Source organism: Montipora foliosa, chromosome 6 (assembly GCF_036669935.1).
Source record: "Montipora foliosa isolate CH-2021 chromosome 6, ASM3666993v2, whole genome shotgun sequence".
Classification (NCBI taxonomy): domain Eukaryota; kingdom Metazoa; phylum Cnidaria; class Anthozoa; order Scleractinia; family Acroporidae; genus Montipora; species Montipora foliosa.
This window is the reverse complement of record NC_090874.1, coordinates 57,241,765-57,254,264: the sequence shown is the minus strand read 5'-3', so window position 1 is coordinate 57,254,264 and position 12,500 is coordinate 57,241,765. Positions and strand designations below refer to the sequence as shown.

General features: G+C 36.9%; 2 protein-coding genes across 5 annotated transcripts in view; one reads left to right on the top strand and one right to left on the bottom strand.

Moving 5' to 3' along the window:
* Positions 1-9,057, bottom strand: part of LOC138007883 (calcium/calmodulin-dependent protein kinase type II delta chain-like) — a 28,387-nt gene extending 19,330 nt beyond the window's left edge. For both annotated transcript variants that reach the window (XM_068854986.1, XM_068854987.1), the window contains exons 1-8: positions 8,813-9,057; positions 8,643-8,737; positions 7,934-7,993; positions 4,508-4,562; positions 4,078-4,143; positions 3,101-3,173; positions 2,768-2,870; positions 291-374 (exon numbers count right to left, since the gene is read on the bottom strand). In XM_068854986.1, the coding sequence (XP_068711087.1) occupies positions 291-374; positions 2,768-2,870; positions 3,101-3,173; positions 4,078-4,143; positions 4,508-4,562; positions 7,934-7,993; positions 8,643-8,737; positions 8,813-8,886 (610 nt within the window). In that variant the 5' untranslated portion in view covers positions 8,887-9,057. The remainder of the gene's footprint in view (positions 1-290; positions 375-2,767; positions 2,871-3,100; positions 3,174-4,077; positions 4,144-4,507; positions 4,563-7,933; positions 7,994-8,642; positions 8,738-8,812) is intronic.
* Positions 9,058-9,162: 105 nt separating this feature from the next.
* The window catches only part of LOC138007884 (erlin-2-like), a 32,914-nt gene continuing 29,576 nt past the window's right edge, over positions 9,163-12,500 (top strand). For all 3 annotated transcript variants that reach the window (XM_068854991.1, XM_068854989.1, XM_068854988.1), the window contains exons 1-2: positions 9,163-9,288; positions 11,575-11,597. In XM_068854991.1, the coding sequence (XP_068711092.1) occupies positions 9,207-9,288; positions 11,575-11,597 (105 nt within the window). In that variant the 5' untranslated portion in view covers positions 9,163-9,206. The remainder of the gene's footprint in view (positions 9,289-11,574; positions 11,598-12,500) is intronic.

Genomic DNA, 12,500 nt, shown 5'->3' with positions numbered 1-12,500 from the left:
TTGCTTTCACGACAAGCAGCTGCCTGTCATTTGCTATTTCATGTAAATGCAATGCTAAAACTCTATTATTAGATGTGTACAATTTTAAATTCAAATTTGATGGTTAATACTGACAGCTTAACCCAACGACTCCTAGCAGTGAGACTTAAAAGATTTTACTGTCTAAGGTACGGTAGATAAAGTTCTTTTACTCATCAGTGGTTAGCAGTTCAGGCGTTTATTAATAGTGGGTTAATAGAAGCACAAATGGAAGCACCATACAGAGCAACAGTCTTAAAGACTATTCTCACCACATGCCCATAAATCAACTGGCCTGCCATAAGGCTCCTTCTTGAGCACCTCAGGTGAAAGATAGCCAGGGGTACCAGCAAATCCTAAAGAGAGAAATGCCAACAATCAAACGCTTCCTGCTTCTGATGAAAGCATTACACCAAAATGGAAAGTCATTTTCGCCGTAAAGGCAAAATAGTGTTAGTGCTTTATAATAACACTGATTTCAGTAAGTACTGACAGCCCACGAAAAGTGTCCGCTACTTCAAGCAGAGAAGTTAGATACACCCCCCACCCCCCCCCCCCCTAAACTGAAGTAATTGAGGACTGATTCTTTCAAACCTAAGATTAAAATTCATTTTGACGATGACCCTTCTCAAATCAAACCAGGTGCCACCTGCAAACTTTATTGAAACCCATGAATGTGAGGGTTCGAGTTGTCCTATATAGTGAATATCTTTCTCTGAACAACTTGTTCAAATGTTGACATGCATTCATTCAAATTTTACTGAAACCCCTGGCCAGGGGGTTCGATCTAGTGTAGTACTATAGTGAATATCTTTATCTGGCCACCTTGTTCAAATGTCGATATGCACAAATTCATTCAAATTTTATTGAAACCCCTGGCCAGGATGAGATCTAGAGTAGCCCTATTGTGAATATCTTTATCTGGCCAACTTGTTCAAATGTTGACATGCATGTTGGGTTCAAAATGACTGTTATAAAATTGTCTCATACACATTATCGTATTTACCCGTGTATAAGTCGACCTTTTATGGCCTCAAAAGAAGCTCCAAAAATTGCCCTCGACTTATACACGGGTCAAAGATTTTGAGCCAAGTTGCAGCTAAGTAATTTATTCAAAATTAAGATAATGATGTTGCCTTGGGCATAACGAATGCAGTGGACAAAAGCCGACAAAAGACTTCAAAATGAATGTAAGCAATTCCAGTTGAAATTAAAAAGGATTTGTCCAACTCTAAATGTTGAAGATACTCACAAGCACAAATATGAAATAGACACTGGAAATTTTCGTTTTCCAAAGGCAGAAAGCTCTACATGCAAAAATATTTCTGTTTCTTCAAATAAAACGCAATCGGTCAACGGCTTAGTAACCTGGCGCAATTCCTCGTGTTTGCGTGCGAGCTTTGTCACTCGTGTTGCATGAAAATGCTGGTTGGTAATGATTGTTTTTTATTCTTTATACAAACCTGGCTGATTTAAATGCTTTTGCAAACTTTGTATTGTTTGGTTTACTAGTTTTGTTTTGTTTTGTTTGTCATGTGAGAAATTATAAGCCAAGGACCACTGAAACCTTGCACATTTTCGCATCGTCCGCAAGTTATTTTCAAAGATTGACTCCTACTTTTGTGATGTTGTGCTTATCCTTTAAAGCCCTTTATCCTTGAACAACGAAACAGGTTAGTTTGAGGTTTACATGTTCGATTTTCTGAGAACTTTTTCGAAACTCAAGGACAAAATGCCCGCATATACAACAACTGCTGAACCACAAAACTATTAAGCGCTTGAGCAGGGTTCTCCTTATCAGGCGGTAACCGGTAAGATTTGCCGCTTGTAAGAGCACTTATTACTGCCTACAAACACTCAGAAGTCGCTTATCCTTTGCAGAACGTCCAACATTAACCAATTGCTTTACCGGTTTGAAAAGGTGCCATACATGTTGCGATGAAAACTATGGGGAACCCTGTTGAGGCCCTGATTTTTTTGTGTATCCACATTTCCAGAAATTGAAGAATACAAGATTAGTGTCCCATGAACATTTGACAAAGAAATTAAGAAATTGCTTTTTTTGCCATCAAAAATGGGGAGTCGACTTATACACGGGTAAATACGGTAATTAATTTGTATCTTCTCCTCAGGTTGTCAGTTTTGACTGAAAACGTGAAAGTCATCCCCTTTAATACAGATCTTAAAGGACCACTCAAAGAGCTTTGACTGATTGTCTCCATTTTCGAGGATCTTTAGACGATCTTTAACAGTCAGGTCAGCCAACCCATGGAAACAAAGACGGCAGCTACAGACATTGTCATTTGATCTGGACAGCTTCTTTTTCACCAAGATGGAAGTAGCAGTCAGATCTGATAGTCAGAATTCTGCTGTGTATGTTGCTGTGATTAGTTACATGTTTCTTTTTTGGTTTGGCTGAACAAAGCATCACTACTGACCTCCATAAAGGGCAGTTTCGTTTCACGTCTCTTTTTTTTTTAATATTAATGTATTGTGCTCAGCAGAATTTCACATTTCTGATTGGTCTTGAATGATGAATGAATAAACAGGTTGTAAAGAGGTTATAGAGTGCAATGCAGAGGTTGCTATAAAAACAGGGATGGAGTGATTTTATAGAGTATATAGTAAATATCCTTTAAACACTGCATTTCGTGATTTATTGTCACACTCGTACCAAAAAGTCACGAAATACACTCGCATTCATAGGATTTCACTGTAGACTAATACATCTTCCCTTTGGCTAACTTACCATACCATCCATGCTTGTCACCATCTACTTCAATAGCCAATCCAAAGTCAGCTAGCTTAACAGCAGCTCCTTTCTCTTTACTTGCAAGGAGCAAGTTTTCTGGCTGTGAAAGAGCAAGATTAAAGAGAAGAACAAAATCAAGGAAATTTATGAGCATACATTTAACAATATATAGATTCCAATGTTGCCATGCGTTTGTTCAGTTATAGATCCCAGATGATGTCAAAATGTGGTATGAACTGTAAGTGGCATATGAGGTGATAGCAGTGTGCGTCACTGATGTTCTTACAATTATAATTACTTTCTTGTTTAAATGAAAAAACAGGAAATTACCTTCAAATCACGATGGACTACATTGTTTTGATGGCAATGATGAACACTCTCCAATATTTGCTGAATGCAATGACTTGAAAATAATTGAGAAAGAAAACACTCTTAGTCCCTCTGATAATACATACACTATTATTAATTTTAAAGCCAAATGTATCCTCGGGCCGTATTCTACAAACAGCCTGCAACATTTGAAAACTTGTTTAAACCCATTGACTCCCGGGGGTTCCCCATTGACGAGTAAAATCTGACGTTGGACAGAGTAAAATACTAAGGTTCAGGCTGGCTTGGGACCTCAAAGCGTTAAAGACCTAGAGATATAATAAACATTGAACTTGTTTTCTTGGGCCACCCTGTTTCATTTATATGCCTTGATCCTTGCTGTTGTTTTTTTCTGCACTAAGTTTAATTTATGGTCTGCATGCAGCACATAAATTGAACTGGAAAACACCTGGGTAGTAAACTTACATGTGAGCACAAATTGAGGTTGATGCCCTGCAGTTTCCGCCCAAGTAATAAAATGAGTTTGCATGATTAGCTCAAGCCATTACCGAACATTTAAACATGTTACACCCTTCATTTGCCTCTACAGAAGAAGTGGATTTATGATTTAGGCACAACAACTGGGCCTTTTTCAATTTATTGACATGACACAATGAAGGAGGTGTCAACTGTCACGTTGTCACACTAATCGTTACCAGTCTCTGCGAGGCTCGATGCTCTGTTTCAATAACTCGACTGTACAAAAATGTGTTGTTAAACCCACAAAGTCATTTATAAATTAAATTGATATTATTACTCTACTACAAGGTAGTTAGTATCACTTATTTGGTCACAAATAGCATCAACCCTCTTAAAAAACATGGTCACTTTGGTGTTTTATTGTGAAGTGTTAATTAAAACTGATTTGTATGTAAATTAAAGTACATAATAAACTTAGAGACAGCTAAATTGCTAAGTGATCAATGAAATCAGTCCACCTTGCATCTGCTTCACTGTAGTACTCCCGAGCAACAATGTCTTCAAACAGTTCACCTCCAGTTACTCTGTAATAAAGAAAAAAAAGAGATAAGTCTGCCTCTATAATAACATTATTTCTGTCAAGCAACAAGTATTGGGACCTGCTGAGAGAATCAAATGATTGTGGATAAAAGAGATTATGGAATGCCACCCTATGACTTGCCCAAAAATCAATTAATTCTATAATTTAAGTGTAAGACCCTAGTGCCAGCTAGTTTGCCATTTGCTGCTGGCTGCAAACACCAGTTACGTCAATCTATCTCACATGAAATTCTCACTACAAACTTACTTGTTTAGAATGACTGCAGTGGTTTTTACATCAAAACAACTCCACACACTAGTAAGACAACACAAATCCAATTTTAAGTCCATTTGCAAGTTTTCACTTACAGATCAAACACCAAATAATGATATCCCTCTTCAGCAATGCTTGCATGTAATCTGACTGCAAAAAGGAATCATAGAACAGACAGCAGACTCTTTAATTCTCTTTTCCACCATTTTGCGCTCTATGAGCGCAATGGCTAGTAAATGAAAAACAAATATTGTTAAAAATATGCCTATTTAATGGAGTTGAAAATGAGTTGAATTAAAGTCCAATAGAGGAAATGAAAATTTTGCAGCAATTGAAAATAATTCATTCATATCGTCTCAGTTTCAAGTCAAAGTACTGTATTTATGTTAGTCACTGAGTATATTACATATTTCATTTAGCTTACACTAATTTTAAAATTAGCTGAGACTTAAGATCCAAATATAAATTTAGGGTTCAATAAATTTCTTACAGCTTTCACTGGGCAAGCAACGCCTCTTCACTAGTTAGTACAGAGACTTTCGAGTCGGGACTGTTTTGTCAAGAGGGAACATTACAACATTTTTAAGAATACTGTAAATAAGTATTTAGTTAAACATAGTGTATCATATGAAGTCCTGGGTTGTCAAAAAATGTTAATGAAAGAATATCCAAGTGCTTAACTTGCACTGTATGACCCAAAAAGTATCTGTGAAAAACTTTGGAGATTTCACAAAACAAGATTAAAACAATACAATTTGAGTCCTACATCTGTGTGGCACACCCAATAGGGTGATTAAAAGGACCACAAAAATCAAATTACAGATTAACACGTGGTCAGATTCAGGTACATATCAGTTCTTGTCTCTATTTCATACGGCACATTTTCCTGAATCTATTGTTCATCAGGGAAAACGTAGCAAAGCCAAAAGTCAGCTGAAATGACAGTTATCACAACAACTCAAGAACTTGCAATTTGATTAAATTGCATAAATTTTCTGTATAATTACCGGCATATGCACCTCAGATGAGGCACTGATGCAAGAATGAAAATGAAAAACAAGAACATGAGCACTCTTGAAGTAGCTGGAAGAATTGTACCACAGTGGATGGTTCTGGGTATCAATATTATTTTTTCTCTTTTGCCATCAACAAACTGTTTAAAACAGGCAAAAGTCTCAAAGCTTTAAATAAAAGTACATGTACCTATAGAGCTGTATCACAGTCCACTACCATGTTTTGACAACCCTGCAAATTGCATGCAGAAATTGACAATAGGTGGGGATAACAGAATGAAAATTTAGCTCTGATGTTTTACAAACCCTATGGGAGAGCTTAATACATTAACATGCAAAAGTCATTATTAGAATTTAATGTTGACCTTCAATTTCTGGAGGAGTATGGTACGTTAATAAGTTAAGTTAATAGAGACTTCCATAGAGATCTCATACAAAGCATGACATTGTAGTATTCCTTGGATGACTTAATTTATTCTCATCAATCTTCTGTTATTAAAATACCCAAGCTGGAAACACCAATGGAATATGAGCAGATTTTGTCATATTGTGGCTACACTAGACTGTCATTGACAGCTGTCAGTACAATGCATTCAAAACTTAAAACAGTTTTTCTTTAATTAATAAAAAGAATTTTCAAGAATACCATCAGTTGAATACACATTCCTAGCATTCCTTTGACAGCCATAATATTCAATGTCAATGAATTAAAACATTTGTGGAAAAATCTGGATCACCAGACACTCCTCAGCAAGGCAGAACATGCACATATAGATGCCTTGTGCAAACAAATCTAAAAGTGATGGCTAATGGAAAACTTTGGACAACAGACAATTTAAGCTAATCGAAGACATTTGTAACAGTAAAAAGGACTGAAGGTTGATCCAGTCTGTTTGATGACACCTTAACAACACATTGCATCCACATCTTTTATCACCTTGTGGCCTTTGGAAAAATGACCTATAGATTATATCATGCTGCACATCTTATGGCAATTAGAGCCCCTTCAAGTCTTTGTTCAGGAAAAAAAAAATTTTACAATTGCCTTTATGAACTGATGCAAATGAATTTTTTGATTAAGAAATAAAAATCTGCAACCCTACATATGAAAGAGGGCAAGTTTCTGTTCTCACAAATTACAGGAAACAGATAATTTGTTAAAACAATAAATGTAAATAATGTTGTCTTGCCTACCATGAAATTGATGATTATTATCATGTTAGACCAAGTAATTAATTCAAATTGATTTACATAACTTAAAAACTGAGTTATGAATAGAGGATAAAAAAAATGTGGCAATTGAGATTTCCCTCATATGTTGCTGGTGGTAAAAGGCCAATCAACGCTTTTAGCAATATTCATTGACCAGCTAGGACACAGAGGCAGTGTTACTTGGACAATGAAAGGTCCTCTGTTGTGTATTTATACTTGCTGACATTTGTGTGATAATAATTTTGTTTACAAGGATTCTTGCGAATGGTAGGCCAGTTTTTTTCAACTCTTGTTAAATCCTTTTTAATCACAGCACTATCAGAAGAAGTTTTACTCTGGCATCCCATGGACTGTTTTGAAAAAAGTTATTTGATTATTTGAAAATTCAACAAAAATTTGAAAATACGCTCAGCACGATATTTTTAAATAGGTTTGTGAGAATAAAAGAAATTTTCGCCAGAAAAAAATCCGATTTTCCTGCAATTGGCAGCAAATCACATTTCGGTTGAGGTGTATGTGTAGCTATGGACCTCCAACGCTACTGAAATCCACGCGAAACTCAAGCGCGTCCATTAAAAGAATAACAGAATAACTTTTCCGTAATTGATGAGTTGAGATTTTCGATGGGGTAGCAAAATTGAAAGCAATTTCCCGCAAAACCAGACGTGAAATCTAATATCGTGCGGAAAATTAAGAAAATATACTGTTATGGTCTTTCTATGCGTCAATAAAACTATAAATCCATTTTCTATCGCAGACATGTTTTTTTTTAGTTATTCCAACGAGCGGGCTGTCGTTCGCAGTGTGCGACAAAGTATATATATTTTCCAGGCATGATGCACGAGCAGTGTCACTTTCAAGACAAATCATCGAGCTTTGCATAAGCGCCAATTAAGCAGTCATTTGTGCTAGTTTTTGCAACCAGCTCAACGAAGACGGCACCTTAATTGTATTTATTAGGGAACATGACTCTCCAACCCACGCAACATTAAATGCATTTCTCTGTATTTGCACAGTTGTTGAATACGTCACCGCCTCAAAACAAGAAAATTGTCGTTGCTTCTCTTTGACATATATAAAATGTACCCTCAGGTTTTACTGTAAGCGTATAAAGAGACCGGCAAACATCGAAATAATTTTCAACACAATTTATTGACCTCCAGTTAACGACGGCGAGATAAACATAGATCCCACCGGTTTTAAAGATTTATTCAACACGTACAACTGTTTTTTTAAAGTCGTTGGATTTCCTTCGCAGAAGTTCTCAAGAAAAAAATCCTGTTTATATATACCAACCAATATTAGCATGTTTTAGTAGTCGGCAGATCCTCGCTTCTCTTTCGAGCTTTTGAAGATCTAAGTATATAAAGAAACAAAATTTGGTTAGATTAAATTTGGCCGGCCATATATCAGAAATTCTGATCTGTACAGGTGGAAAAATAAGCTTAAATCGGCTCACCCACTGTGAAGTGATGTTTGGGTTCTCAGGCGTCGAAATATAAAATTTATACCGGTCAAACTTTCAGTCCTTCCGAACATCTGTTTTTCACTCACATGCAGTTTTCCCTGCATTATGTCTTTTCATAGCAAACCCGAAACCCATTCTAATTTTCGCAGAGAATTTCTCCTCACGGTTACAATAACATTATGTAAACACTTCTCTCTACGGCGTTCACTTTCTCGTTGCAATACTTCCCCTCCTCTTTTAAAAGACGCTCCTACAGTAGACATTTTTTAAATAACAACATTGCCATCACATTTATGCGATAGCATCCTAGAGATCAACTTTTTTGCCCTATGATTTGCAGATATTTAAGACAGACATTTGTAAGGACTGAAGTCTCAGATTTCTAACACTGCAGTACGTAGTAGAAGCAATTTTTTCAAGTTAAAAATGACAAGATTGATTTTTGGGAATACATCGATCTACAGTCTATCGAAATTTAGTCCAAAATCACCGCAATAATTCGTTATTATCCTGGCCTACTCCGATCGGTTTTCCTACCTCTCGATGATAATTTCCTAGTGTTGATAATTTTTGCAGCATACTCCACTTTGGTATCCTTATGCACACAGCGTCGAACAATACTGAATGCACCTCTGTGACAAACGACGTTGAACAAAATCAATACAGACAACGCCACCAGTTCAAAACCATCCAACAGAAACACTCACTTTCCCAGTTCTTCTTTCAGTTCATAAGTCTCGTGAAAACCTTGTTTCGAGACTTGTAAAGGAATACCCGCCATGTTTGGAGTTCACTCGACTTTGTTATCCTCTTCAATGATTGATCAATGTTCCAATTTATATCACGTGATCCCCGAAGTCTACTTCTGGAACTCCCGCAGATTTCTTCTTCTCTCGGAAGTAAATCAATCCACTCAAGAACTGGAGTACGCCACGAGCTGGAAACAAAACAATAGACTTCGAATTCATTAAAAGTGGGCATTCAAAAACAACAGAAAAACGATTTGTCAAGTTGGACCGCGAGGAGACCGAGGCTAGTAGGTTAGACACCTGTTTTGAGCCATCAAAGCACTCTGGGAACGTATTCATCTGTTCTTTCAAAATGGTGGCTGTGTTTGTGTCAGCGTTTCTTCTTGCTTTGGCGGGTGTGATGTTCAACTTTTCAGTCCACAAAATAGATGAAGGTCAGTACAATAGATAACATTGAGATTTAGATAAAGCGTTGGTTGGGCTATTCAAAAATCAAAATGGATAAAGAGGAATAATTTGCGAGGATTGCAAATTATTACTCCCTAAGCTTATATAAAAATAATATGTATTACAATTTAAAGCTTAAACTGCAGCAACAAGTTACATATTGTTGCAAGCTTAAATTTGTTTTGAAGAATAGCTAAATTGAAGTATTTGGTCATACTCCATAATATGGATTTCACTTGTGTTTAGCAAATAGGGGGATAGACCACATTTTCACGGTATCTGTGGGGGCGGGGGGTCAGCAAACGCGGCTTACTTGAATTACAGTGAATGTACGGGATTTTGGCTGAATTCAAACCTCTATAACTCTGCTACAAGGCAGCAGGTTTCAAAAGGTTTAAACTATTTTTAGTTATCTTGTTAATATAATTCACTCAGCGGAAGACACAACGTCTGAAAATTGGATATTAGAAATCTCCTCATGTCGCTTCAAGTTTTGCGGGAATTCGCATAATTTGATTGCAAGGTTCTTTGAAATTTACAATTTTCAGTTATGGTCGTTATAGATTGATTCTGATTGCTATACTTCAGTAAAATAATCTGAATAGAAGTGCCTTTTGAGAGGTATTCTCGCTATCCACAATCGTCAGGCCCTAAAGGATTTATAATAATTGTTCAAAATCAGCAAAATTCCCATACAAATCACTGTCATTTCCTGTAAGCCATGTTTTTCCCCCTGACCAATTAATATGGCATCAGAAACAGTGACCATGGCCTTGCCATGGGTATTTTCATGTCGCCAAAATACAAGCAATAGCAATAATCAACCTTGCCTGTTATGCTTGGAACTGTACCTTAAAAGAGCTGTAAGATTAACCCATGGACACCTCAAACGCCCTAGGACGTCTCTAGTTGATGAGTTAGGTTATGGAACAGGCTCGAGGATCATTTCCAAAATTGTGATATTTGGCATACATAAACTATGTGGTCTAGGATTTCTTATGCAGAAAAAAAAATCCCAAATCTCTTTTCACTCCGGAGTTATTGTAAGTTTCCTTTTTTGCGTGACTCATTACGTCACAGTTCAAAGGTGTTGAGCTGTCAACACCACTGGACCACCTGGGAATTTAGGGTGGGAGAATGATTTCCAACAGCGTGTCATGGCAACATTGCATTGCTTGCGTCGCTTGCTTGTGTGCAGTCGTGGTTTTGAATAGAGATAGAAAAGAAAAAAAAGTGAAAAAAGGCTGATTGATGCTCTCGCAAAAAGAAATCACAGTGATAACAATGGGGGTGACAGGCCTACACAACTCCTATCCACATGTTTTAGCCAGCAGTAGAGTTTGGCTCAAACAATTATGTCTTAAATTAAGGATCTGCCCCTTTTGTACGGAACGATCAGGGGATCTTGAAATATTTCGCTAAGTAGCAGTTGTTGCTGGATTAAATGCCATTTTTGCATAAGTATTTGTTCACAAATTCGCCATTGTACCTAAAATGTACAAGGACAGATTATGATAATTTTCACACGCAGCCCACGGAAAAAGATGACTAAAGATGGTTTTCCGCAACACACCCACGAACCTGTTCCTTAACCTTAAATTGTTAGATATCTAGAGTAAAATCTGTTTCTTAAGTCTCACTCCCAGGGGTCAATGGGCTATTATGAAAGCATTTTGATTGGTTCCTACTTACTGTATAATTGTCTATTAGAGGACACGTGCACAGATGACATTACCATTTTGTCCTCATATCCTTAGTCCACCAAAACAATGATTACGTATTTGATGTAATGTTTCTGTTCATAATATTATTATTTTGTTCAGCAATACATGTACACTGTACATAACCAAAGTCCAACTGTGAGGGCATCAGTGCTCTAAACTGCCACCTGGTATTCCCTATTTTTTGTTTCACATGTACTAGTAAAATTTGTTCTTCCGGGTGCTGTTCCCTTTTCGAGTAAGGTACATGTACATGTATGGCTCATTTAATTTTTGAGAGTGAAGAGGGAATGAGGATGGGCAGTGTACTCTAAATGTGACTTTCAATAATTTGTGTAACATTTTTCTTGGAATTTCTTCAACAACCCCCTCCCTCCCCCCCCCACCCCCCATTTCAAATATTGAATGGGCACTCCCTGAGTGGGTCTAAGTTAGAGGATCATAATTTTATTGTTATCTTTAAGTTTGTTTGCATCATTGTTAATGTTTATTACTGAAAAGCTTTTTACCTAAAAATATTAAGCAACTCAAATTCTTTTTTGTTGTGTTTAGGACATGTAGGAGTTTATTACCGGGTAAGCAGAAATATTTATTATTAAGTAACATAAGTAAATTATAACGAACTGGCCCCAAACTATAATTTCCATCAGTAGAGTTTCATGAGGGAATCCACGGAAACTTGTCTATACGAAGAAAGTTGATCGTTTTCTTCTAGCCTGCATAGCTGGTGGTATTGTTGGCACAAGAGACAGATTGCTGCATGGAGGGTTGTGGAGGTTGAGGGGGGAGGGGTTGCTGTAGATTATGTGCAGGTAATCTGAAATTTTAGTTCGGAGATTGTTAAAAAAACATCTGTTATCAACCAAAAACTTGTTTAAATCTAGGGAGAGAATGAATAAATCACCGAACTATGATGCAAAGGAGGGAATTGTCACACTTCATGTCAAGTGGAATGACAATTTGGTATCTAATTAATAAACCACTCAGACAAGTAAAAGTTCTGATTGTGAATCCAAGTTCCCATGTTGATGTGTTTACTCTGTTTGGCATGAAAACTAAGTAACTTAGTTTGAATTTGCCTTGAAAGAATTGGAAAACTGTTATAATAATAATAATAATAATAATAATAATATTACATTTCTTTTATTTAAAATTTCTAAATATAAAACCTATGTAATACATGAACTAATACATTTTGGCCATAGCCAGAAAAAAAACTCTTACCAAACCGGTTTTATCCTAAATTTAAAGTGGCTAGAAGTATTGCTGTTCCTTAAATGATGCGAGTGGCACCGAGCACGTCTGGGGGGAGGAGGCGGTGCAGTTGGTAGTCCGGGTCGGCACTGATGTTTTGCCAAACCCTCTGGCAGAGATGGTCACGCCTCATTTCAAGACTTGTCACGTTAGCCTGTGCGAGGGCCTGTTGATATTTTAGGCCAGAGAATAGGATATGCATGGTATATGCATTGTATCCTTTC